This window comes from Lutjanus erythropterus, chromosome 16 (genome assembly GCF_056507025.1).
Source record: "Lutjanus erythropterus isolate fLutEry1 chromosome 16, fLutEry1.hap2, whole genome shotgun sequence".
Lineage (NCBI taxonomy): Eukaryota > Metazoa > Chordata > Actinopteri > Lutjaniformes > Lutjanidae > Lutjanus > Lutjanus erythropterus.
In genome coordinates, this window is record NC_139332.1 from 31,817,507 (window position 1) to 31,842,578 (window position 25,072).

General features: G+C 36.8%; 1 protein-coding gene across 2 annotated transcripts; it reads left to right on the top strand.

The window, feature by feature from the left end:
- Positions 1 to 18,496: 18,496 nt before the first annotated feature.
- LOC146313413 (uncharacterized) lies at positions 18,497 to 23,075 on the top strand. Of its 2 annotated transcripts, none has more exons than XM_084739078.1 (5): positions 18,497 to 18,744; positions 19,072 to 19,227; positions 20,936 to 20,967; positions 21,103 to 21,198; positions 22,701 to 23,075. In XM_084739078.1, the coding sequence occupies exons 1-5, from the start codon at positions 18,677 to 18,679 to the stop codon at positions 22,799 to 22,801; spliced, it is 453 nt and encodes a 150-aa protein (XP_084595204.1). In that variant the 5' UTR covers positions 18,497 to 18,676; the 3' UTR covers positions 22,802 to 23,075. The 2 variants fall into 2 exon arrangements, with proteins under 2 accessions (XP_084595204.1, XP_084595205.1); XM_084739079.1 differs by having other exon boundaries at positions 21,106 to 21,198.
- Positions 23,076 to 25,072: the final 1,997 nt, after the last annotated feature.

Consider the following 25,072-nt stretch of genomic DNA (forward strand, 5'->3'; position numbering starts at 1 on the left):
AACCGCTCTGAAATAACTTGACTTGGCATGTGCCTATACAAGGCTCTACAAAAGGGCTCCAGGAATACTATTCAGTAATGGGGTAAAGCAAGAGAAGAAGCAGGACAAAAAGCTGCTCTGTGTGTGTGTGTGTAGTAGTGTGTGTGTGTGTGTGTTACAAGAGCAGCTGAAATGAGGGAGAAGAGAAAGAACGAAATCACCTGAGAGAAAATAAGACAGCTAGCGGGAGGAAAAAAAAGGATGAATGAGCAGCAGAGAAACGAGTGGAAAATAATCAAGTGGTGAAAGAAGAGAAGAGGGCACCTAGTTTGATATCCTAAAATGCAAAATTTTAATAATTCATGAAGACACACAGAATAAGTCCTCTTACAAATTATGCGTATTTATCATCTTCTCATAATGAAGTTTCGCATTTGCTTTTTAGGTTAAGATTTGGGCAGAGACTAAACTAAAATAATCAGCATATTAATCAATAATGAAAATAATATGAGGTGTGCCTCAAGCTTTTTGTCCACATCCCCAATTTATGTACTGCTGTTGCACAGAAAAACAAAGTCCTTCCAAAGTAATAATTGCCTGACAATTCTTCAAACAATGGCATCAAAAATATTTGAGGCTGCACCAAAACCTCTCAATTTTTATAAAAAAAAAAGAGCCACAAATCAGTCAGTCAAAAGAAAATAAACTGACAACTATTTTGATAATTAAGGAATCATTTCTGCCATTTTTCAAGCAAAATGTCAAACATTTGCCAGTTCCAGCTTTTTAAATGTGAGGATTTGCTGTTTTTCTTTATATGTTTATTTTTATGACTGTAAATGAAAAGGCTTTGGGTTTTGAACTGCTGATTGGACGAAAGAAGCTATTTGAAGACATCATTTAGGATCTTGGTCATGAATTTTCAGTCTGATGGTTTTGGTTTTAGTGTAATGACTGGGTCTTCAACAGGAGGTGTGCAACCTTTTTAAATTAAAACATCTGGAAAAATACATTAACATGAATCAAAACAAACAAACAATCAAACAAAAATTTAATTTACACAACACTGAAAAACACTACCCATAAAAATCCAATCCTGTGAACATGCTAAGTTACTTAATGTGGCACCTATCCATAACAGCGAACTATTTAGCTACGTATCATTGAAACATATTAGCCAATTAGCTGTATTATTATCCCAAGTGTACAGACAATCCTCACAATAGATCGTATTGTAACTTCATGAGCAAGAGACTCTTAACACCTTCCACCTCAGCAAAGTGGCCGGCAGAGAGAGAGAGCAGGGGGTGCGGCTCATGGCTGCACCATGTCCGCTAGAGCTGACTGCGGCCATTCTACACAGTGCTTGTGATTCCACCAGCAGCAAATCGGCACGTCCCAGAAGTGGTGAATGTCATGTCAATCTGCACAGAGCAGATCCAGTGGGCAGGATGTCCGACACAGAAACAGCACAGAGAATCCAGTCAGTTTTAAAAATAAAACACCACCGTGTGGACTTGCGGTCATAAAAACTGACAAAAAAGAAACTATTCGATTATGTATCCTATGTATCCATGGTAATAGCATAAAAATAAATAAGTGAGGACAAAATCAACAAAATCTGTTCAAGTAAACAAAATCAGGCAGGCAAAATGTTCTGCTTCAGACACACTCCTGGTGGGACATGTAGCTGTTTGTGGGACAGATCAAAACTGTGGCACAGACACAACCTGCTCAGTGGAATCAAAGAGTAACGCAACTAACAAACAGCTTGTGGTAGCGCAAACAAGAGAAGATCACAAAATATTCAATGCAAGTCCCTAGTCTGTCTAAGGGGTTCATCATGTGAAAAACACTGAAGACCCCTTAATGTAAAAAATAAGCCCATTTGAAACCATATATTCTCTAATTTTCCATGTTGTAGTATGCTTAATAGTAATCTCAAGGGGACTGGCTAAAAGAAGACAAGTTCAAAGAACACAAACTATGTGACTATAAAGACAATGAACAGAAAATGCAAGAAATGAACAAAAACAGAAAAAGAAAATAGAGGCAAAAAGACTCAAGAAATCACAGGAGAGGAAGAAGAAATGGCGATGGGTGGGGGCAGATTGGTTCACAATGCTGTCTAACGATAAGAGCTGCTGAAAGAAAGACAGAGAGGGAGAACAGGGCTAAAAGAAAGACAAATGGAGGCAGGTTACAGCATTACAGCCACCAAGAGAAAGGCGAGGGTGGAGGTGGGTGAGGAGGAGGAGGATGAGGATGAGGATGAGGAGGAGGAGGAGGGGAGTTCTTGGGCCTCCCACACACTCCGGATTAGGAAACATATGCAGTGGAGTAGCGAGGGATTAGGGGGTGAACGAGCGCTGGAAGAAGGAAAAGAATGTTTTTTTGGGGAGGAGAGGAGGGGTGAAGGGGAAGGATGGAAACACAAGTGCTCGGCCAGCCAGGCGTATTTCCACCCCGCTTTCATCCTGCATCCCCTCCTCTACAGTCCTCCTCCTCCTCCCACCCACTCACCTTCATCTTTGAACCTTTGGGATGACGAGATTGGTGTGCAAGGACTCGAAGGGAGACGAGGGAGGAGGCCGCTTGCTGGCGCCATCCTTTGATTGTGGTTATTTGCTGCGAACACAAGAAGCACATCGGGAAAATTGTTAGATTGAGTAAAAACCTTGAACTTAATTCCTTTTAGTTCATATACAACACGACTAGTGACAGGGTGTTGATCTGAGGGCTGAGTGTGCTCATTCAAGGAAAAAGACAACAAGAAGCCTTTTAATTTTGGCAAGTTATGGTTTATGAGACAATACATTTTTAAAAATAGGTATAAAAATAAATGTTATTACAGAGAGACAACTTGAAACATTAGAATCATCATCATTTTGCTTAAAAACTGACAGATGTACAATCACACAGTATTTTTTTGCATCTATAAAATGTGATGCATTGAATTATAGGACTGTTAGCAGGAAGTAGTAGAATGCACACCACAGACACAACTTCTCTTTTCTTTCCATTGTGGCAATTTCTGAGGGCACTACGTAAAACATAACCTTGGCATTCTAAATAAATGGCATACAGTAAAAATACTGCACTATACAATAAATAGTGAGGGATTCTGGACACAGTGTCAGTAAAAAAAACATCATTAAATGTGCAGCACCACTCATTCAATGGATGACACCAAAATAAGCATGAATTTAACCACATATACATGTACACTAAAAATTCTAATTGTAGTAATTCAGTTACCTGATTACTGCAACTGTCTGGACGTTAACTTAGGCAGATTAAGGTTAAGAGATGTGTCAGCATGAATCAATTAATACACACTATTTACTCATACTACACTTCCTATTTTTAAATGTACAAAATTACTTTCATTCATTCTGCACATGTGCCAATTGGCCAATAATGAAAAACAATTTACCTCTGCCTGCAGTGAAATTTAAATTCCCCTGAGCAAAATCCAAATAAACTACAACAAATCAGTTTGGTAGTTTTTTTCAGGTCACCACAGTAGAGAAGTATAGCAATAATTTGAATGTTTGGATTTGAATACATAAGGATATTAGAATGCTGGAAGGCTGCCATAAAAGAGCTGCAACTAATGACTATATTCATTATTGATTAAGCTGTCGATTATTTTCACAATTGATTGTTTAGTCTTTAACATAAAAAAATTGTGAAACATGTTCATCACAATTTGTCTGAGCCCAAAGAGGCATCTTCAAATTGCTTCTTTTGTACAACCAACAGTTCAAAACCCAAGGACTCTTCATTTACTTTCATCAGTGACAAAAAGAAGCAGTCAAACAGAAATTTTTAAAGAATGATTTGTGAAAAATGACTCAAACAAGTAATCAATATTAAAAAAATTATTTTCTTTCAACTAATCATTTCATCAACTTCATTGCAGCTCAACAACAGAATGATATAAAAACCTCAAAATAAAAACTAAACAATGGACCCACAATTTAAATATACTGCGCTGAAACATATTTGACCGTAGCAAGAATGCCTCCAAAATACAGATTTTAAGACTTTGAGGGAATCTCTTTTATCGGTATGACCATGCAGCACATAGGCTAACTCCACAAAGAAATTTCTCTGTAACCGTTAAAAATATTTGATGCATGTTAAGGCACCTGCTGTAACTGACCATAACAGTATGCGTCTGTGTTGATGTCCACATGAATGTGAGCTGCTGCACACAGGAGAGAGTTTGCATGTGTGAGTTAACGTTTGCTTGTGTTGTATGCCTGAATGTGTATTTCCATGTGTGTTTTTGTGCATGTGTGCGTGACACGGGGGTCACGAGTCAAGGTCAGGTGATAATTCGCCAGAAATGCTGGGGAGAGATGAAGGGATGGTTGTAAGAACAGAGCCAGAGGAGAGAGAAGAAAAAGTAAAAGAGAAGGAAGAATGATAGCAAAGAGATACTACAGAGATAGAAGAGGAGGCCAATCAGCGAGGAAGAAGAACACCTGCAACTATCCTCCAATCTGTCATTGTTGTCTTTTAGCCAGCTTGTCTTTTCTTTTTTTGTCCTTTCCTTATTTCATTCACTTTTTGACTGTTTCCCATCTCTCATCTTCAGTGGTATATGATTACAAGACCACATTTGATATAAAAATGTGATTAAACACACTAAAATAAAAAAATAAAATAAAAGTGATACTGAGACAGAAGAGGAAGCCAATCACAGAGGAAGAGGAAATCCTAAAACTATCCACCAATCTGTCATTCTTCTCTTTTGGCCAGTTTATCTTTTATTTTTTGTCTCAAATTTCTTTCCTTTTCTGATTTCATTTACTTTTTGTCTGTTTCCCATCTTCAGTTGTTCATGATTACAATACCATGTTTGGAATAAAAATATGCATAAACACACTAAAATATATATATAAAAAAACAAATAAACAAAAGTGATACTGAGACAGAAGAGGAGGGTAATCACTGAGGAAGAGGAAAACCTACAACGGCAACGATCCTCCAATCTATGATCATTCTCTTTTGACCAGCTTGTCTTTTGTTTTGTCTGAATATTGTCTCCTTTCCTCATTTCATTCACTTTTTAATCTCCATTCCCTAATTCTCATCTTCAGTTCATTATGATTAGACAATATCATTTGGTACAAAAATTTGAATAAACACAACTAAAATAAAAAACAGCTATAATGATACTGAAGAGGAGGCAAATCACTGAGGGAGAAGAAAACCCACAATTATAACTATTTACCAATCTGTCATTGTTCTCTTTCAGCCAGTTTCTTTTGTTTTGTCTCAAATTTGACTCCTTTTATTCAATTTTTGTCTTGGTTTACCATCTCTCATCTTCAGTGGCTTATGATTACAAGACAGTATTTGGTATAAAAAAAATATATGATTTAACACACTAAAAAAAGACAAAAAATAAAAGTGATACTGAGAAGGAAGAGGAGGCCAATCAATGAGGAAGAAGAAAACCAGCAACTACAACTATCCACCAATCTGTCATCACTGTTTTTTGGCCAGTTTCCCCCAGCTTGCCTTTTGCTTTGTCTCTATTTTTTTTTCTCCTTTTCTCATTTCATACACTTTTTGTCTCCGTTTCCGATCTCTCATCTTCAGTGGTTTAAGACTACGAGATTATATATGGTAGAACAATATGAATAAACACACTTAACACTAACATAACAGTTTTCTCGCCTTAAAATCCTCTTATTCGTCGCTTCTGCTGTTCCTCAAACACTCAATCACGCACCAGTTTTTAAATTACACAATTGACACTATATTTCACTTTTCACCTTATTGTCCACCAAATTTCTCCCTCCCTTTCTCTACCGTCACACACACAAAAACACACACTTGGCCCAGGAAGGTCAACATTTGGTGGATGAGGTCATGCGTCTGGGATGAAATTGACCTTTGACCTGGAGGGCACGATCGCCCGCTTGCATCCTAACCAGCTGGACAATGAGCAAGAAACCGTCCAACCATCACTGAGTCTGTTTATGTGTGTGTGTGTGTGTGTGTGATCAGTGTATGTGTACATGTGCACACGTGTCTTTTATATATTTTTGAGTGTGTTTTGGTGATGCGTGTGTGCTTTAATGTCTGTGAATGCACGTTCTAATGTCTGGCTGACTGTGCAAGTGTGTCTGTAAGGAGAAATTGGATTTACCTCCTCAGTCTCAAAGGGACGGGGTCGCACTGCTTGTTACCGACGCCGAATAACAGAACAATATTGATCAGACCGGGGTCATCCATTGACGAATCCCGTCTTTAGTCTTTCCTGCAAATGCTCATCACTTCCTGCCTTCTTCCTTTATTCGGGGTTAATATCTCATTAACTGCTATTATCTCCACACTGGTCACCACGGCAACAGCCAGCGGGACAAGAGCTGACAATTCCCCCGTAGCCTGCATCCTGCGGATCAGACAGGCAATGACCAGATTATTGGAAATCAATCCAGGGGAGTTACTGTTTCCCTGACCTCCCAAGCTTCATTTCCACTATTTATTGAGGAACGCTGGTCAAACGACGACTATTGTGAGGTTTACACAGACGTCAATACATGCAACAACATGAGTCAATATGCAATGGGTATTATTATTGTGGTTAATTATTTTGAGGTTCATAAATCAGACGTTTGCTGGGAGCCATCTGATGTCAGAAAAAAATGTGTTACTTACATGGATTTAAAGATTTTACATTTATTTTTTATCTACTGGGATTGTTGGTCCTTTTTTGCTGATTGCATCGTTTCTCGTACAGTAAAGTGCCAAGCAGAAATTAAAAAACGTACTCAAAGATATTATCAGTTAATTTGGAATTAATTCATTTTAGACTACTGAGCTACACTAAGATGACAGTGCACCATGGGGGGTTGGAGCAGGTCTATATATGAGGGGCTTTTCTTTCTTATCAGTCACTGGACAGTCCTGATCCTTATTTTCCACGGAGCAATGGTGGAAATATTATTTAACAGCCTACAGTTTGGGCTTAGCTACACAACTTCACTGTCACTGTATTTTGATGATATTTTTGATTATTAAAAATTCTTTGAAAATGAAAATACTATTACAGTAAACTTGTTTGTTCTGCATCCAAGTTCAAACTGTAGGTAGTTTGATAATATTTCCTCAATTGCTAAGCTTCAGTGTAGGGATAAACAATCTTTTTTTTTTCCAGCCCATAAGCAATAATAGACGTTTTTCACGGCAGCCATTTTGACAGGAAATAACAGAGTAAATACTGGTGTTGCCTATGATGCTAATTAAGGTTCTGTTCCATTTAGGTCAGAGTCAGGGTGCTGCTATTGTGCATGGCTCACAAGAAAGGCTCTGCTACACTAAATGGAATGTCAAATTAATTAGTATCATTGATAAAACCTGTGTTTACCCTACTATTTCATATCAATATGACCGCCATGAAAGAAGGTCCATCACCTCCTTCTCATGGCCAATACCAATAACAGATAATTTCACATTCTTGCATTTAAAATTTATTTTTCATATAACCTGTAGTTTACGCACACCTGTGTAATATTACATAATCCATTAATATTTCATAGCTCTGACCTAGCTAAACGCAACAGATATCACTACTAGCCTACAAGGAAAATAGTTCTGACAATTAGGGCTGCACAATTAATTCAATCAATTTTAAAAATGGAAAACTGTATAAGAAACCAACATTATAATGAGGTACTGTAGTGTTGCATAGATGAACTGGACTAAAAATCTTGTTCTCCAGATGTAAGAAAACATGTTTGTTTCCTACAAACCTCAATACATACCACATAAAATAAAAAGACTTCAAAATTGATAATTTCCACCTGTCATATCATATATCGCAATTTCTGTCAAAGTAATCACAATGACTATTTATTTTTACCAAATCATACAGCTCAACTGACAATTCAAATGTTCATTTTTTTCTATTAAAGTTAAATCAAAAACTTCACAAATATATTCAGGCTTTAAAAAAGCATTTTACCCAACGATTCAAATCAAATGCTTTAACATATGCCCAATCACTATAATTTTACTATCATAATAATAAATAATAATGTACATTTTTAATAATCTTATCAGCCTCATATTAATTGTGCATTCCTACTTCAGTGTATTACAGCATAAGTTAAATATTTTGATACATACATTTCATACATAGTAAATGGGTTTATTTGTGAATTAAATTAGAGCTAGTCTTACATGGTGGGAGCTAGCTAGCTAACTAACCTATATGGAAATTAGCTTTTCAGTTAGAGTTAGCTTTGTAACATGACGTGACAGAGCTAACATGTTTGCATAAATATTTATATATATATTTTTTCTGTGACTTAAAAGGGTTCATATAGCATTATGAAGCTGGTTTGTGTCAGCTGACACAACTGAACGATTAAGGACATACGTGTCCATTCTATACAGTGATATGTGGCTAACCGCTAGCCTAGCATAGATACCTTGTTTCGGTTGTTGTTGTTGTTGTTAATAAACCTGCCTGAACTCGACTGTATTGCTGCCTGACACCTTGTGTATCTTGACGGGTTGATAACAGATAAATTCATAAAACAGATTTGGTCTTAACTTACGGACTTAAGTTGAACTATCTGATGTGTAGGGCGGCCTTCAGAGCTAACGGCTAATTTAAATATACGTGACGGAAACTTAGCTCTCATACCTGTGTGTCGCTTAGCAACCGCACTGGTCCAGAGCGGTCTGGCGGAGGGATACAGTCTAATTAATACGTGCTAACTAACATTTCATTTCACCGTTTGTTTACAGCGACACACGTTGAACCGCCATGTTCTTCAGTGGTTTAGAAGAAAAAGCAGCCACTGCTGGGCCTCCGTACTACTTACCCATAATTAAAAGCGAGTGTGATTCGTCTGGTGTTTGCAGGAAGCTGATGAGCTGCAGTAACGGCGGAGTGGCCGGCTGACCTTTGACCCAGGGGTCGGGCCGGCGGGGTCTGGCTCGAGGGGCCGCAGTGACAGACGCTCACCGCAAATTGATGAAAAAGGCAATAGAGTCTGTAATAAAACCGAGCAGACGCCATCACCAAATAATCACATAATGGCTTCAGTGACGATAACGATGTTTATTTCTCACGCAGGTTTCATGTAAGTAACAGTTTTTCTGGAGAATATATATTTCTAATTATGCCAGAAGATTATGTTTAAGAAGGGTGTGTTTATGTCTCGAGTGCAGCTTTGTTTTGTTTTCATAAAAAAATAATAAATAATTCACCTTAGCAGCATGTACACGGGTTCTTCTCTCTTCTATTTTTCTCCAAACAGATTTTAAAGGCCTTAACTGACTTTCATGAGATCCATAATTTTCAGGAACCAGGATTACAACCTCTAGGTCAAGTTTCAATATTAATTTCGATAATAAACTGTACAAAATAACAGCAAAACGTTTATAATTTGCGGGCAGAAAGCTCTGAAATCTGCTGTAAACATCAGGGGACCTTAGGTCCTCCAGATATGAAACTGTGGTTATTATTCATCAATTCAAATGAAAGTCAAACTGTTCGGGTTTTGATGGAAAATCGATCGATGACAAATGGGACATTTGAAAGCGTTGGCAGTTTTCAGGCACAATGAGGAAATTTTCTCTAAAGAAGGGTCAATCTTTAGTCTTTAACTTTATTCAAAATATTATATTAAAATCTAGACAGTGAAACCTGGTGCATATTACATTAATATATTTACAATTTTGCATAAAGATTTTTTAGTAATATGCATAAATCTATAACTAAATAAATATCATAACATGAGACTGAAAAAACTTTCCTTATGGTCTTTTGCTCACTGGCATTTTCTGATTTCTTTTAAATAATTTATTCATGTATTTAATTTCGTTTACGTTCACTTTGGTGCTTCTAACAAAACACTTTTCTCTCCGATTTTTTATATTTTTCAGTGACAAACAATCAAACTCTTTCTCCGTTCTTTCGGCGCTTTGGCAAGAGGCCATTTACATTTGATGCATAAATCAAAACTTTTACTAAAATAAATACAAATACGTGCAGAGTGACAAAATTTTGTATGTAGTATTTCTATTTGACATTTATTGTTATCAGTGATAACAAAAAATACGCATTTTTACGGATCGTGGCTTATTTGCATATAAGCAAAAACATTTAAATTCGCGTAATAAGCATGGAGCTTCTGTATTTTGTTTAATTTTGACAAAAGTAGCTTGAATATTTATATTCAAAACGAAAAATAATAACCTACTTCTAGAAAACTATGAAGAATTTAAAATAAGAAAAAGTCAAAAGCCTTAAAGAGAGAAAAGCTCAACACCTTTTCTTTAATTTATCAAAAAGCGTAAGGGAGCAGATAAATGTGCACTAAAACTGCAATAAATGTGCTCTAAATATGCTGTTTCAGATTTGCATTTATTCACACTTTAGTTAAATGTTAAACAATAAAAACCTGCTGATGATTTCTTCATTTATGAACTCATTCCACGTCAGCCAGGCTACTTTAAAAACGTAAATTTGAGCTGATATGACTGCTATTACTGAATTAAGGTATGTCAGAATATTTTGTTTTATTTTTACTCTCATTCATAAATAGCTGTGGTCATCAAAAGGGGTTTGCTGCAGTTATAGAACAGTAAAAGTCCTGAAGGATAAATTCTAACATTAAATAGTGAAGAACATATTGACAAAAATCTAAATGTATTTTAAAATATATTCTTGACATACATGACATTTATGAAGCTGAAGTCAAACAGAATTTAGAGTTTGGCTCAAGAAGTGTGTGCAGACGTACAGATGTGCATGGCAATGAATTGATTGTTGTGCAATTTATCGATCGGGAATTAGGTGTCATATTAGAGGGATCAATGGCTCATATATCGTCCGTGTGTGTCTCCGTGCAGGGTTCAGATGGGCAGCAGATTTTTGCACCGAGTGTGTGTGTGTGTGTGTTTACCCTCCGACTCAAGATCAGGGTGAAAATCCCATTGACCTGTGAGGGGGGGAGTGTGTGTGACAGAGAGAGAGAGAGAGTGTGTGTGTCCCTGACCGATAGGATTTCCATTAATTTACCTGCAGCCTCGGAGTTTTCGGAGGAAAACCAAACATATGTCACGGATGGATGTGTGTCTGCAGGATGAGCCTCAGCAAACAGTAAAGAGGCAGAAAAAAGGGGCTTTTGTTTGATGTCAACTGCTGTCAAGTGTGAGCACGTGTGTGTGTGGGTGTGTTTTAAAGAGATAGAGAAAGAAAAATCTGGATCATAAAACAACCTGATAGGAGGAGAGCTCGTAGAAGAAAGGAACCAGCATAAATCGTTTCTTATTTTAGTGCAAGAGGACGAAATAATAGAAAGAGGGAAGACATCAGTTTGCTCCTCGTCTCTGCGGCCGGTAGTGTGTTCCTCCTCCTCCTCCTCCTCCTCCTCTCCCTCCTTTTAATTGATTTCTCATAATTAACTCAGTGTGTTCATCGATCTGCCTGCGACCGCCCAACACCGCCTCGAGATCGGCAACCTCATTATTTCCACGTTAACCCGAATAATCCCGAATAAATACTGACCACATTCAATAACAATTAAACTGAGACAGCACTAAATAATCCCGCTTCCTTTAGATGAAATAAGAGGACGAAACTGTTTAAGATGAGCTCGAATTTGGTCAAATCATAATTAAGAAGGTGAGATTTTGCAGAAACAGTGCTGCAGTCTTGATATGTGATAGATGCAGCTGCTTCAAAATTGAGCAAATTCAGGGTTGACTCTGAACTTCATCACACTCTTTAGAAAATGCATGAAAGAGACACTTAATATGCAAATAAAATCAAACCTATAGATGAAGCATTTTCCTTAAAAAATATATGTTTCTCATCATTCTTCTGTGCTGGGGACTCGTTACCAACCCAAAACGTTATTATTTGACATCCTAAGAGTGAGACACAACAATAAACTATCTTTGTGGTGCGTTTACAAACGGCTCGGAAAATGATGCTACCTTTAAAGATATAAAAAATAATAAAAATCCCAAAGTTCAGTCTGCAGGCTACTGTAATGTTTTTCACTTCTCCTCCATTTAATCAATTAACCCAATCAAACCGTGTTACACAGCAGCTCAGCCAATTAAAAGGCCCGTTGTGCACATCAGTCACTTTGACTCTGGTCAGTGTGTGAAATGTCAGGCTGAAGCATCTCTCTGCCAGGTTCAGCGGCTTCCTAAGAGGAGGAGGAGGAGGAGGAGAAGGAGAAGGAGGAGGAGGTCAAACCAGCCTGCAGGCAGCAGTTCAACCGACACTTCTGTCCATCCACCTTCATGTTCTCCTCCTGAAAGATACAAATGAAATATTTATATATATTTTAAGAATTCCACAGAAAATGAACAGGTCTACACCTTCATCTCATTATGTATAAATGTGTGGGAGGTAAAGTTGAACATGAACATGAACCTCAACATTTTTCTGCATGTCTTGCAGGTTTGCTCTCTGAACTTTTAGAAACAAGGGACCTGAATAAAAACCAAAATCAAACTTTTCTTAAATGTTGTGTAACCTTGATTTCTACTTTTATATGCACTGATTTAAAATGTTCTGTGTCAGATTAAAATTTGAGATTGTGAATTAAACTTTTAATTTATTCTGACACATTTGTGTCATACTGCTGGGAATAAATGTGTTTTGACACAGATGAATAAATGAATTAAGTATCCTGATAGAAAAGCACAGGTGAACTGAAATATTTCACATGTAAATGATGCATATCTTATCTGTGATAAAAGATGTGATTTCAGTTTTATGTATGAATGTATGTTAACCTGAAAAAAAACAAAAAAAACATTTCACATGTGAACAAGTGAAGTAAAGTTCATTCTTGACCTCAAGAGGTCCATTCTGAAGTGTTTGCAAAATCTTTCTCAGCAGATGGAGTTTAGTTTAATAATAATAATAAAAAAACATTTACAAAATAAACTAAAATAAAACAAACAAACAAACAAACAAAAGTCATGAACACATTTACCATACGCTTAAATACAAACCATGTTCACATTAACTGTAACGCCACTTGCATCATACTTGATACATGAGTTTCTGACAACATCAATATGATCAATACTTTCCTGTAAAACCTGTTGTACAGATCTGAGACACGTCTTCATCCCTCTGGTGGATGATCAGAGCACTGCAGGCAGCAGCCCACCTGCAAGTCCAAAATCCAACATGGCTGCCATCACGAAGTGAACCGCGTGTTTTGGCAGGAAAATCTTTGCTAATTCTGAGACAGTTCAATTGTACTAATATTTCAAAATGAATGTTTACTGTATTGAAACAACCTATAATTACTTCATATTTTCACCTTATTTTACAGTAAAACCCCGTGTATCAGATATGATACAGCCGGTACATAAGATAATTTATCTGTGAATCCCTCAATCATTAGACTGTTGAATTTTATGATGCAATCTGCATTATGCATACACAAATACACTGTTAAATAAAGTGAAGATCGAAAGTCATCTTTAGATGTAGTTAGAGAGGAAAGTGAGATATTTCTAGTTTTCTTTATCAGTCTGTTCTAATTATACTCACTTGAATGTTGCAGACATTTCTTGCACACTTGTGAGCTCTTAATAATAATTATTATATATTATAATTCAGATTATATTGACTGAGCTTTTTGCTGACCACAAGGTGAAATAAAAAGGTTCCCATGTGGAAAAAGAAACAAACCATTTGAAATGTGCAGGATTTTCCCCAAAAGCAATGAACAATATTTGTTTTGTTTCTAATCAATTGTTTCAAATATGATAGAAATGAAAAATCATATATGTAACTGATGCAAGATAAGATTATTTCCATAACGGGGAAATTCGCAGTGTTACAGTAGCAACAGCAAAACAGAAAGAGCATCAACGAAGATACGTAAAATAGTCCTGATATAAACAAGAGGAAATATTAGAATATAAATTACAAGAAACATCCGAATATGAACAAGAGGAAATATAAAAATACAAACAATATGTGATAAAAACAAAAAACAGTCAACGCTTTATACCATTGCACATATGAAGCAGATGAAATGATAATATACTTAAGTTAGAATTTGATAAAGTTGAATGAAATTTCAATATTAATATTAGAATATACTGATATATAGAAAAAAAACTTGGGAGGATTTTGTCAAAAGGTCCAATAAACATAAGAAAATTCAAATTTTATTTGATGTATCATCCTTTTCAGGGTTAAAATGTCACAAAACATCAAATGAACAACACAAAAATACAAGACAACACACATAAAACAAGCCACACAAAAACCAACTGAACAGAACAAAACAGTTTCATATTTGAGAAAAAGTAGAGTAAAATGGAGTGGAGAACATAAGAACATGAGTTGACTGGAAAGAACAGAGTAGAAAAATGTTCCAAGGGAGAACAGGATCAGAAAGATCAAAAACAGAAGAGACGAGACGAAACTTGACAAAAACAGAACAAAGCCGAGCAGAGAAGAGCAGAAAAGAGTGTAATTGAAGAAGAGATAATAGAGTAGAGTAGAGTAGAGCGGGGGGGGGGCCAGAAAACAGAAAGAGGGTGAGTGAGTTGGGGAGTGGAGGGAGGCAAGGAGGGAGGTGGGTGATGGTGTTGGTCACGGGGGGTTAAAAGAAGGGGGCGTCTAAAGCTTGTGAATTAAACGCTGTGAGGCCCCTGTGTCCTCGGCACGTGCACCGGGCCCCGAGAATAAAAGGAGCTGCGGCCCATCTGGCTTTTTAGAGGCAGGAAGAAGAAAGGGGGGAGAGAAGAAAGAGGAGAGGGTGAGGCCGGGAGACATGGACAGAAAGCAGGTGAGGGGGAGAAAAAAGAGAGGGGTCCTGTGTTGCTCAATGGAGAGAGCGTGACATTAACACAGCCAGGCGTTTAGGGCGCTTGATTCCCTCTGGGGGTCACTGATGGTGCAAAATATGGGCTCGTATTGTGATGTAAGGTGGTTTTGAGTGAAAGGGTGAGGGTCCGGGTGAGAGTGGGCAGGTGAGGAAGAGGAAAATACAAGAAAAAGAGGAAGAGGCGAAGAAGAAAGGAGGCCAAAGAGGTTCAGGAAAAATGTGTCAGAGTCAGAGAAAAGTCAGAGATATCTGTGTTTGTGTGAAAAACACATTCAGAAATCAGTTAAATGAAATGCACAGTGTCAAATCGTGTGTGTGTGTGTGTGTGTGTGTGTGTGTGTGTGAAGGTGTGTGTGTGTGGACCAGTATTCGGCGTCAATAAAACACACTCACCTTTAATCTATATGTGTCCTTCAGAAGATTTTTCTATACCTTCACAGTCTCCCTCTCACACACACCCTTTACCTCTCCTGCACTCGGCATCTTAGCTGTTTCCATGGCGACGGAGTTGAGACTGCATCCAGAAAAGGGGGGCATGTGTGTATATATGTGTGTATATATGTGTGTGTGTGTGTGTGTGTGTGTGTGTGTGTGTGTGTGTGTGTGGACAGCAGCAGCAGCAGCAGGTGATGAGGCTCAGCTCAGAGCTTCAGCATCTGGGAGAGTGATTTCTCTTCTGTCTAATAAAAGTTATATTAAGGTCAAAGACAAAAAGAGAAAAAAAAGACACTGTTACTGTCATTAAAGGAGAAAACAGAGTGTCAGGAGTGAAGTAAAGTAAGAAAAAGTGAAACAGGAGACTTTAAATACCAGCAAAACACGTTTACAGTCGTCGTGTCGAATTCTCAAGATGCCTGAATCACAAAATGCAGAAGAGTTTCTGCAGTTTACCTAATTTGCCACATTTTAGTTATATTTGAACAAATTTGACATCATTTTAATCATTTCATTCAATTTAACATTTGCGAATAAATTCAGCAGTGCTGCAGACCTGTTGCAAGGCCTTTTTGATTTTAAGGGGTTCAACAAAACTTAAAAAAAAATCTATATATACAGCAGGTCTTTATTTCAACATTTCATTAATTTCTGTGAAGACAACAACATGAAATGTTTTTTATTTGTTTTATTTAGGTGATTATTTAAACTTAAAAAAAATGCACAGTATACGGGCACGGTGGAGACTGAAACACAACAGTCCAGTTACATGACAGAGTTAAACATTAAAACAACACTGAATTAACATTGGAAACACTGAATTAGTAACAAAAAAGGTCTATCAATGCTGTATGATTGTTAAAAATGTGAAAAAACACACAATACAGACATTGAGCATTGTATATACAGAAAATAATCTGTTCTAAATTAATTTAAATCACTTATTTTACACAAACCTCATGCAGATATGTTGGTTTATCATTTGCTCTTTGCTGTTATTGTTATGTACTGAAATAATATAAAATACTCCTAAAATATGTCACTGCTTAATAATAGAAGAGGGATCCCTTTGGGAACAAGGTTGGGAACCACTGCTGTAGACGACACACTATAGTGTACCTATAGTCTGTACCTTATAGACTGTAGCTACACTTCTGCCACTTACTTTCCTGCATTCTGGTGATTTTTTTCTGCACCAGTTTTTCGTGGGGATGTATTTATGTAAAGGGAAAGAAAATGAGGTGCAAGGTGACAACTCTAAATATAATGGAATATAGTGCAGTAAGGCTCTCAGGCAATAGATTGTAAAGGCTCTTGACACAATTCTGCGATTTGGGGCAAAATAAATAAAAAGAAACCGCTGACGACGACCTTGTACCATAATGTGGTGGCTCGGTGAAGAGCAGACACTTTCAGTAAGTCAGTTAATGTTGCAGAGCTAATAATCACATTCAGGTTTTTAGCCACTTGAGCATACTGTTGAATTAAACAGCCAGCCGCAGAGAACGACACGCAGCAAATATCCCCACAGCTGAAATCGAACCTGAGACGCCGCAGCTCAAAGTCGGTGTCTGAACCCCTGGATCAACGACAGAGCCGAACACTGAACAGATCTCCTCTCACAGCAGACGTTTTGACTTCTAATAAGCAGGAAAGACACAAACAAGAGTGTTCAAGCGTCCCAGTAAGCCATGACAGTGTCACAGTGGGTGTGACTCTGAAACTGAAGCAGCTAAATGGAATTCAGCCATCATTTGTTTAATTATTTAGATCTGCCTTCCCTGTTGTGACGAGTCAAAATGTCTTTGTCAATTTAAGGGGAGAACAGAGACGAGTTCATCATTTTTTTTTAATTTTATCATTTATTTATTTATTTACATCAATGCATTTATTTAGTGTAACCGTGTTAACTGGAGACTATTTTTTAACTTTCCAAGTACAAATCAGTTTTTCCTGCTGGTCTACTGGCCTGATTTTTTGGCGTGGACTCTGTGACGGGGTGCACTTTGTTCTGACTTCACAGCATGAACTGACTTCTGTGTCACAAAAGACAAAGCCCATGTTGCATCTGTGCCCTCTTTGCTTTCGTCCCAGCTCTCCCCTACTTGGTCTTCGAGGTATAAAAGCAGTGACACTGCCTTTCAATTAAGTGTCACACTTTGTGAATAACTTGATTTAAATTAAATTCAGTTTAAAAAACAACCAAAGCAGGAATACAAAGTATATTAATTAGTTAATTAGGTATATAATTATTATTATTATTATTTTCTTTTTTTTGCAGCAATGAGTCACATATTTTTAACTCAAGGTGGAGCATTTAGTCATATCACTTCAGACCTGAGTTATATGAAATTATGTTTTTTAAAGGGATGCTTTAATAAAATAATATTCATATATATTGTTAATATTGCTGCTGTAAGCCTTCATGAATGACAACTTTTAGGCCAGCATTAAATAAACAATATAATGATTTTCAAAACAATTGTTAATACTTTATATTCTACTGTATATTTTCTGCGTGGTGCGTTCAGTGACCTCTCTAAAATCCTGCCAGAGCCCTGAGCAGTTCATGGTCCTGAAAACTCATCTGATTATTCAGAATGTGATTTGTCACACATAGGCATATTCAGTGGTGGCAACTTAAGTAACTAAGTACATTTACTTAAGTAAAGTACTCAGCTGCAGTATTGAGGTATTGGATTATCTCCATTGCATGTTATGTTATGTTATACTACTAATATTGTACTTTTTACTTCACTACATTTATTTGATAAATTTAGTTACTTTGATTTAGATTATTAATACAAAAATATAAATTAACTGCTTAACATTATGTACAAACCAGCAGACTATAAATTATAAACATATTCTGAAATGGACCATTTTGCATAATAATGAGTACTTTTTCTATATATTTTAATGTTAATACTTTTGTAAGACTTTGCATGAATGAATTTTACTTGTACCAGAGTATTTCTACATTGTGATATAACTACTTTTACTGAAGGAAGAGTTCTTCTTACATCAATATTACTAGAAGGATTCAACCATATTTCCCAACTTTAATGAAGAGAGAGAGTTTTTCCTGAGGAAAAATAAAATAAAATCACAGTCTGCATCCGAAAACTGAAAGCTTGAGTGTATTAGAGGATTAATAAGGCACGTATGAGCTTCCAGTTTGTGTGAGAGTATTTTCTCCTCCCACCCCGCTGCTCCATGTGGGCAGAAACTTCCCGTCAAGAATCTGTACTGCCGATAAGGAAATTACAGACCCGGAAAACCAAAGCAGACGTGAGCAGATTTGAGGCGTTTCATCGCGAACAGATAATTACTTCTTAACTAATTATTTAACTAAAAACAAAACACTTTGACAGATCGGCAGTGTGGATTGATATCTGGAGGATGATATGGGGGAGGTGGAGATTTCTATAAATGAGGAAGGAACTCTAAAGGTGGTGCAACATTATGACCTGAGGTGCGTAAACACGACAGACTGAACAAAACATGTCTGTAATATCTCCATAATGTTTCTCTGAGCTCTTTAGGGTGTGTTTACAGCTACACGGTGACCTTTCCGTCATATCAAGTGCGTCTATGGCTACTTCCTACAAAATATAGGCCGTTAAAAACGCAATAATAATAATGTTGAGTATATTTTATCTGTTGTGCGGCTGCTGTGCGTGAAACCCGACAGACTCCTCTCTGAAGGGGAACATGTTTTATTCGGCTGCATTTAAAACTCTCACATGTGAAAGGTGTCGGTTCAAATCGAGCTGTTTGATCCTTATCTCCATGTATGCAGAGTCCTGCTCAGACGGCTGCGGCAGGAGGGCCTCGAGCGCCACCGTGTGGTCAGATGGCCGAACTGCAGCTGTCGGTGCATAAGCGCACCGGAGGCCAAGTTCAACCGAGCCCTGAAGGTCATCTTCACCTTCCTCCTCATTCTGAGCCCAGTCAAGTGAGTGGATTCAGTTACCTGCTTCACGAACAGTTATAAAGCCTGGAGGAACTATGAACTCCTACAGAAAGACAATATTTTAATTTAAGTTACGAACTAAGATCTACACCCTGCATAAACAATATTTATTTAGTTCAAACCAAGTCAGTTAATCAGTTAATAATGTTATTTGCCCCACTGGGGTAACTGGGGTGTACACATTTAGCACACATAAGACAAAAGATACCTAAACACAACAGTAGGACCGAGAAGACAAAGATGCACAGTCAAGTGACTCTGTCAGTTAAGAAAAATTGCAGTTGCAAAGTTGCAATAAAAAATAAATAAATAAATGACATGTTATGCAACAGTATGGAAATAAATCACATTTCTGACCTGGACTTTAGAGTTTAGTATGAAGGAGTGTTTGAATCTGTTGGTTGTAGCTGTTTTAAGTCTAAGGAGGGAACCAGGTGGAAGAAACTGGTTGTGTGATGGACGAGAGCAACCAGACAGGATGGATTCTGCCGTCTTAAAACAACTGATTGGTGTAAAGATCCTGCAGACCTGCCGGTATAGTGCCAGTTACTTTGCAGCAGATACTAACCACCTTATTATGTAGATGTTTCTGTTTGACCCTGAGAGAGGGCTGCATATGAGACAAATTCAGACAAAAAAATACTGTGAACAAACATTTTGATGTTATGAATATAAACTGAAGTCTTACCTTCCTATAAAATCCAAATGTCCTGCACTAACTTCAGATTTTAGATTTGCAGATGCACTATAAACTGTGTTGGTTTTGTTGGACGTGTTCCTGTTTTTACCTCACAAGAAACGCTACACTAATGTTATTCTGGTAAAACATCGTGCAGCAAAGCTTCAGTCAGCCGATTCGTAACTTTAGAGTCAGGACATCAACATGTTCACGGTCCATTTAAATCAATCCAGGGCTCAGCGTATCGATGTGGTCTCATCTTTAACCTAATATACAATATTAAAATATTTAAAAATATATAAAACCCCTGTACATTTATATTTGAATACAGATCAAAGATATTAACTAATTATTTGGTCCATAAAATGTCTATGTCTGTGAAATTACTTCATTTCTCGATGATGAAGATCAAATGACAAATCATGCTGCTGCCTACATCGAGTGTTTTTTGGGATTTTACAGCATAAACACACAGACAGCAGACAAAACTTATTCCTCATATAATAAACTGAGTCAAACTGGCTTTAGCTTCATGAACTGTTATAAAGGAGCGAAAAAAAGGCTGAGGGAGCGATGATCACAGAAAAATAAAATTTTAATTTAAGTTATGGAGATGACTGATTCATTCGTTATTCTCAAAAACATGAATTCAGCTGATTGATTGTTTGCTTGGTCTGTAAAATGTCAAAAAACAGTGAAAGATTTTGGTTGCAGTTTCTCAGAGAAACAGCTGAAACAAACAACTTAAGTTTACAGTCAGAAAACAAAGAAACGGCAGCAAATCTTTAAATTTGAGAGGCTGTAACCAGATTGTTTTCACGTTCGCTTGAAAAATGACCTTGACCACGAAGCCTGAATGATAAATAACTTGACCTGACCACCACTGAGTTTAGTGTGTGATTTTACAGCATAAACCTGCAGGCAGCAGACAAACTTTATCCTCACTGAATAATATACAATTAAGTGAATTAATTAATGCATCTCATCTGTTTCTTCTTCTTTTCTCAACAGTTTATTTCTTTTTACAAGACCTTCAACACATGGTGAGTATTTAGTTTGGGGTGGAAGATAATTTGAAATTTCAATTTGCTCTAAATAAAATTCTGCCATTGAATTATTTATTAAAAGAAATCAAATGAATGCGACTGACAGTGTTTCCTGTCCTCCCCCTCCTGCAGCAGGATCTGTTAGCTGGGACTACATATTTGGCCGAACGTGGCTGTTTGGGTTTTTCGAGATCGGACAGACGGGAATCATACTACTAGCGATGTTTGGTGAGGGTTTTGTTGTTTCACGCTGTTTAAATCTGTATTCATGTCCTGCCACAAAGTTTTCTTAAACACACACTGACAGCAGCAGTGAAATTCGTCTGAAATCAGTCACAGAGATGCAGTCGTCCAAGCTGCACCGGCACTGTTTGATAACCCTGCAGTGGTAATGCAGGATATTGGAGGGGAAGGGGCCGGGGGTCTGCGGCGCTCAGAGATTGGCTTTGCACGGACGCCTTGTGACTTTAAGATCCTATTTGGTCCACTGGCTTAAAATCTAAAAAAAGGAAATCTTGGTACTAAGGTGCTTTTGACCAGATAAGTCAAAGCTGGATGTGAATTTGTATTCTGAACCACAGGCTGGGTAACATTTCTCACTTCTCTAAACACTGAAGCGTCCTCTGTTACAACACAACTGAACAGAGACCGAAAAATACACAAATACACCAGAGGCACACAATATCATAAACACCTGCACACACTATTCTAGAGCTATCGTCATTATCCATGAATCTGCAGGTTATTGTTGTGATTAATCCATTAATTGTTGTTAATTGTTCAGAAAAATGACAAAGTGAGTCCTCATGGTGCTTCTTCAGTCAAACAAACAGTCCAAAACCCTAAAACACTTCATTTACTGTCATTAATGTCAAGGAAAAGCAGAAAACCCTCAGATGTAGAAAACAAATGTTTGACATTTTTGCTTGAAAAATGACTGAAAATCTAAATATTTTACTTTTGATCGACTAATCGATTAATTGACTAATTGTTGCAGATTTCAAAAACAAAAGACTTAATTTTGATTGAAATTTGTGAAAGTTTTAAATGTCTATAATAAAAATGAGAGGTTTCCGTTTAGCTTCAATTTTTTTTTTTTGATGTGAATTTTTCGAAGGATTGTCAGACTTTTGAGATGTGTGGATGTAAAGTGAACAGTTTAGTCTATAAAATCCCAAAGTGACGTCTTCAAATCGCTTCTTTTCTCCAACCAACAGTCCAAAACACAAAGACTCTTAATTTACTGTCATATATGACAAAGAAAAGCAGCAAACTCTCACATTAAAGAAGCTGAAACCAGATACAGTAGCCTTAATTTGACTTTTGTGAAGGGTTTAAACTGCATTTTCTGATAAAAAATGTGGTTGTTTTTTGACACATTGTTTGAAGAACTCTCAGGATTTTATTATATCGTTTCTCTGTGCCACACCGGCATATAAATGGGGTGTGTGGATGAAAATCTGAGGCTCATCTGACATTAAGAACATCAAATTTTCCTACACACATCTCTTTTATCTCAACAAATATGAACATTTATAGCTTATTAAGTTTAAGTGTAAATAAGTTGAAAGGGGGTAGTTTTTATGTTTAATTTGATTTGGTTGTTCATAATTTGGTGTCACTTTGTGTTAAATTAATAACTTATCAAACAATGTACATAGATGACTGTGTTTAAATTGTATTGATGAGGTTCAGAGTCTCACCCGTCCTTCTTTGTGCGTCTCCTGTAGCTGCTGTCCTTACGGTCGGTGTCCTGGTGAAGAACGCCGCTTCAGCACGGCAGAGGAGAGTGGAAGTGCAAACAATCTCAGCTCGCGTGCAGGAGGTTTAATTAAACACAACGTAACTGTAAACACAAGAGGAATGTTCTGCGGTGAAAACAGAAAATGTTCTCGCTGCTGCTCTTTCACTGTATGACAGATAAGAAAGGTCAAAACTGAGTGAAGAAAAGACAATATGTCTTTAGATCTGTGCAATGTACACTTGATGATGGTTTTATATTTTTTTTCCATCCCTTATAACGTGTCAAATACACTCACAGTATATTGTATGTCACTAAACACAACAGCATTATTCTGTATGATGCTGCACATGAAACACAAAAAGCTAAATATACTTGTTACATTTTATAAAAGAGAGATGATGGACAGGAAGTAAACATTTAGTGATGTAAAGCCAGACAAAGAAGTTAAATCTCACTTGTCTTTATGACCCACTAGCAGTGTATGCTGGTGTGTGTGTGTGTGTGTCTGCAGAGACCCCTCCCTCTGTCCTTACCGTCTTATTTTCTCATTATGTCGCTGTGCTCGGGACCCTTAACAAACCCAAAGCGTCTTTATTTTTTACGACCTGGGAAGGAGACTTGATGATCAATTATCTTTCTGGTGTGTTTACGAACAGGAAATGACAAATCCTGCTTATTCTACTTCAAAAGAAGAAGAAAAACACAATAATATATGAAGAATGTAAGAGTAAAAACTAAAAAAATATATATTTTGTGTTTTAGGAAAAAGCTTACATTTTGATATTTTTTATTAAACAGTAAACAACAAAAAGTGCAAAGATCAAATTATCAATCTTCAGTTAGATGTAGTCAGTATATTTCTGCAGTGCTTTGATGATGATGACGTACCTGAAGCCTGAAGTTTAGAAACTTTATCTGTATTTTGGAAATGTGACTAATTTTTATTACATGGCCAAAAGTGTATTAAGAGAAAATGAAAATAATCTTGTCAGTCTAATTCAACTTTAACATTGTTTAATGTGTGTTTTGTCTCTTTTGTGGTAAATTAATTTCACTTCAAACACAAATTCTGTAACCATAAAAAAGATGCAGTTACATTTCATGGAGAGTTAAAAGGTGATAAAAGAGTATTCAGTGTGTTTAGGAGGCACTGGACTATTTACACAATATTCTCATATGAGAACTATCAGTATCAGTATTTCACTTTTTAAAAATCATGTTGTCGTCAATACTGGTGTATCGTAACACCCCTGTGAGGAGGAAAAACAACAACATTTTTATTTGGTCAATACGTCATACAGTCTGTGTCACCAACATCTTGGCCAAACGGTTCATCTCACCTCCAAAACTCACTCGAACCACCAAAACACTTCATACGTGTCTCAAAATAAACTTGTTGGACCAAAACAAAGATGACAATCCTAATTCAAAAAGCATAAACTGTCACTCAAAACACACTGATGTAAAAAGAACACGTCAACATGAACATGAATGATATTTTCCTATAAATAATTATTCCATTATGGAATACATTCCACCTTTTCACTTTAGTAACTGGTCTTAATTATACGTAGCAAGAATGAATCAGAAATGCAGCGATTTGCTTCAGTATCCTTATTTTTTTTTCTATACATTTGAATATAGTAAATTTCTTGTGAAAAATAAAAAGCTGAAATTCTTGAAATTGCAGGCCTGCTATGATACAGTAATTACGATTCTGCAAATGCAGTAATTCTTGCTGTTTTGTCTCCTTTGTCCTAAACATTATTCTCCCTCTCCCTGCTGCTCTTCTTTATCCAACAAACTGATTTCCTTGATCCACGTTTCCAAACAGAATCTTTCTGAAGCTGCCGCCTTTTTGTCTGTTTGGCAATGAAAAGATTATCATTTCATTTTATTGTAAATATTCTGTCATTGTAAGATTTTTATATTTGTCAGTATGGCTCCTGCAGAAACACGACATGTTCCATTTTTCTGTTTTGAATGTGTCTGTAACAGTTTTGAAAAGACCACATTAAACATTTTAAAAATGTGCTGCTGATAAATAAAAAAAAAGTTTTTTGAAGGTGGTGGACTATTGGAGGGCAGAGTTCATGGATTTTGGAAAATGTGGTCATGGAATGCATTTTGTGCGAAAGCAGTGAAAAGTGATTCACAGTTTGGTCCACGCAGACGTCTGTTTCGATGAATGTGTGAAGAGTTTTGACAGTGTGACTTCAGTTGTGACTGATGCATGTATTGGAAAAAAAAAATGCAATCATAATCATAATGTCTGGGTAGTTTTATTTCATCACACTGTTTCAGAAAGCCTATTTTTTTTTTTAAATATGCATGTATAAATCTCAGCAAAGTGTGTGA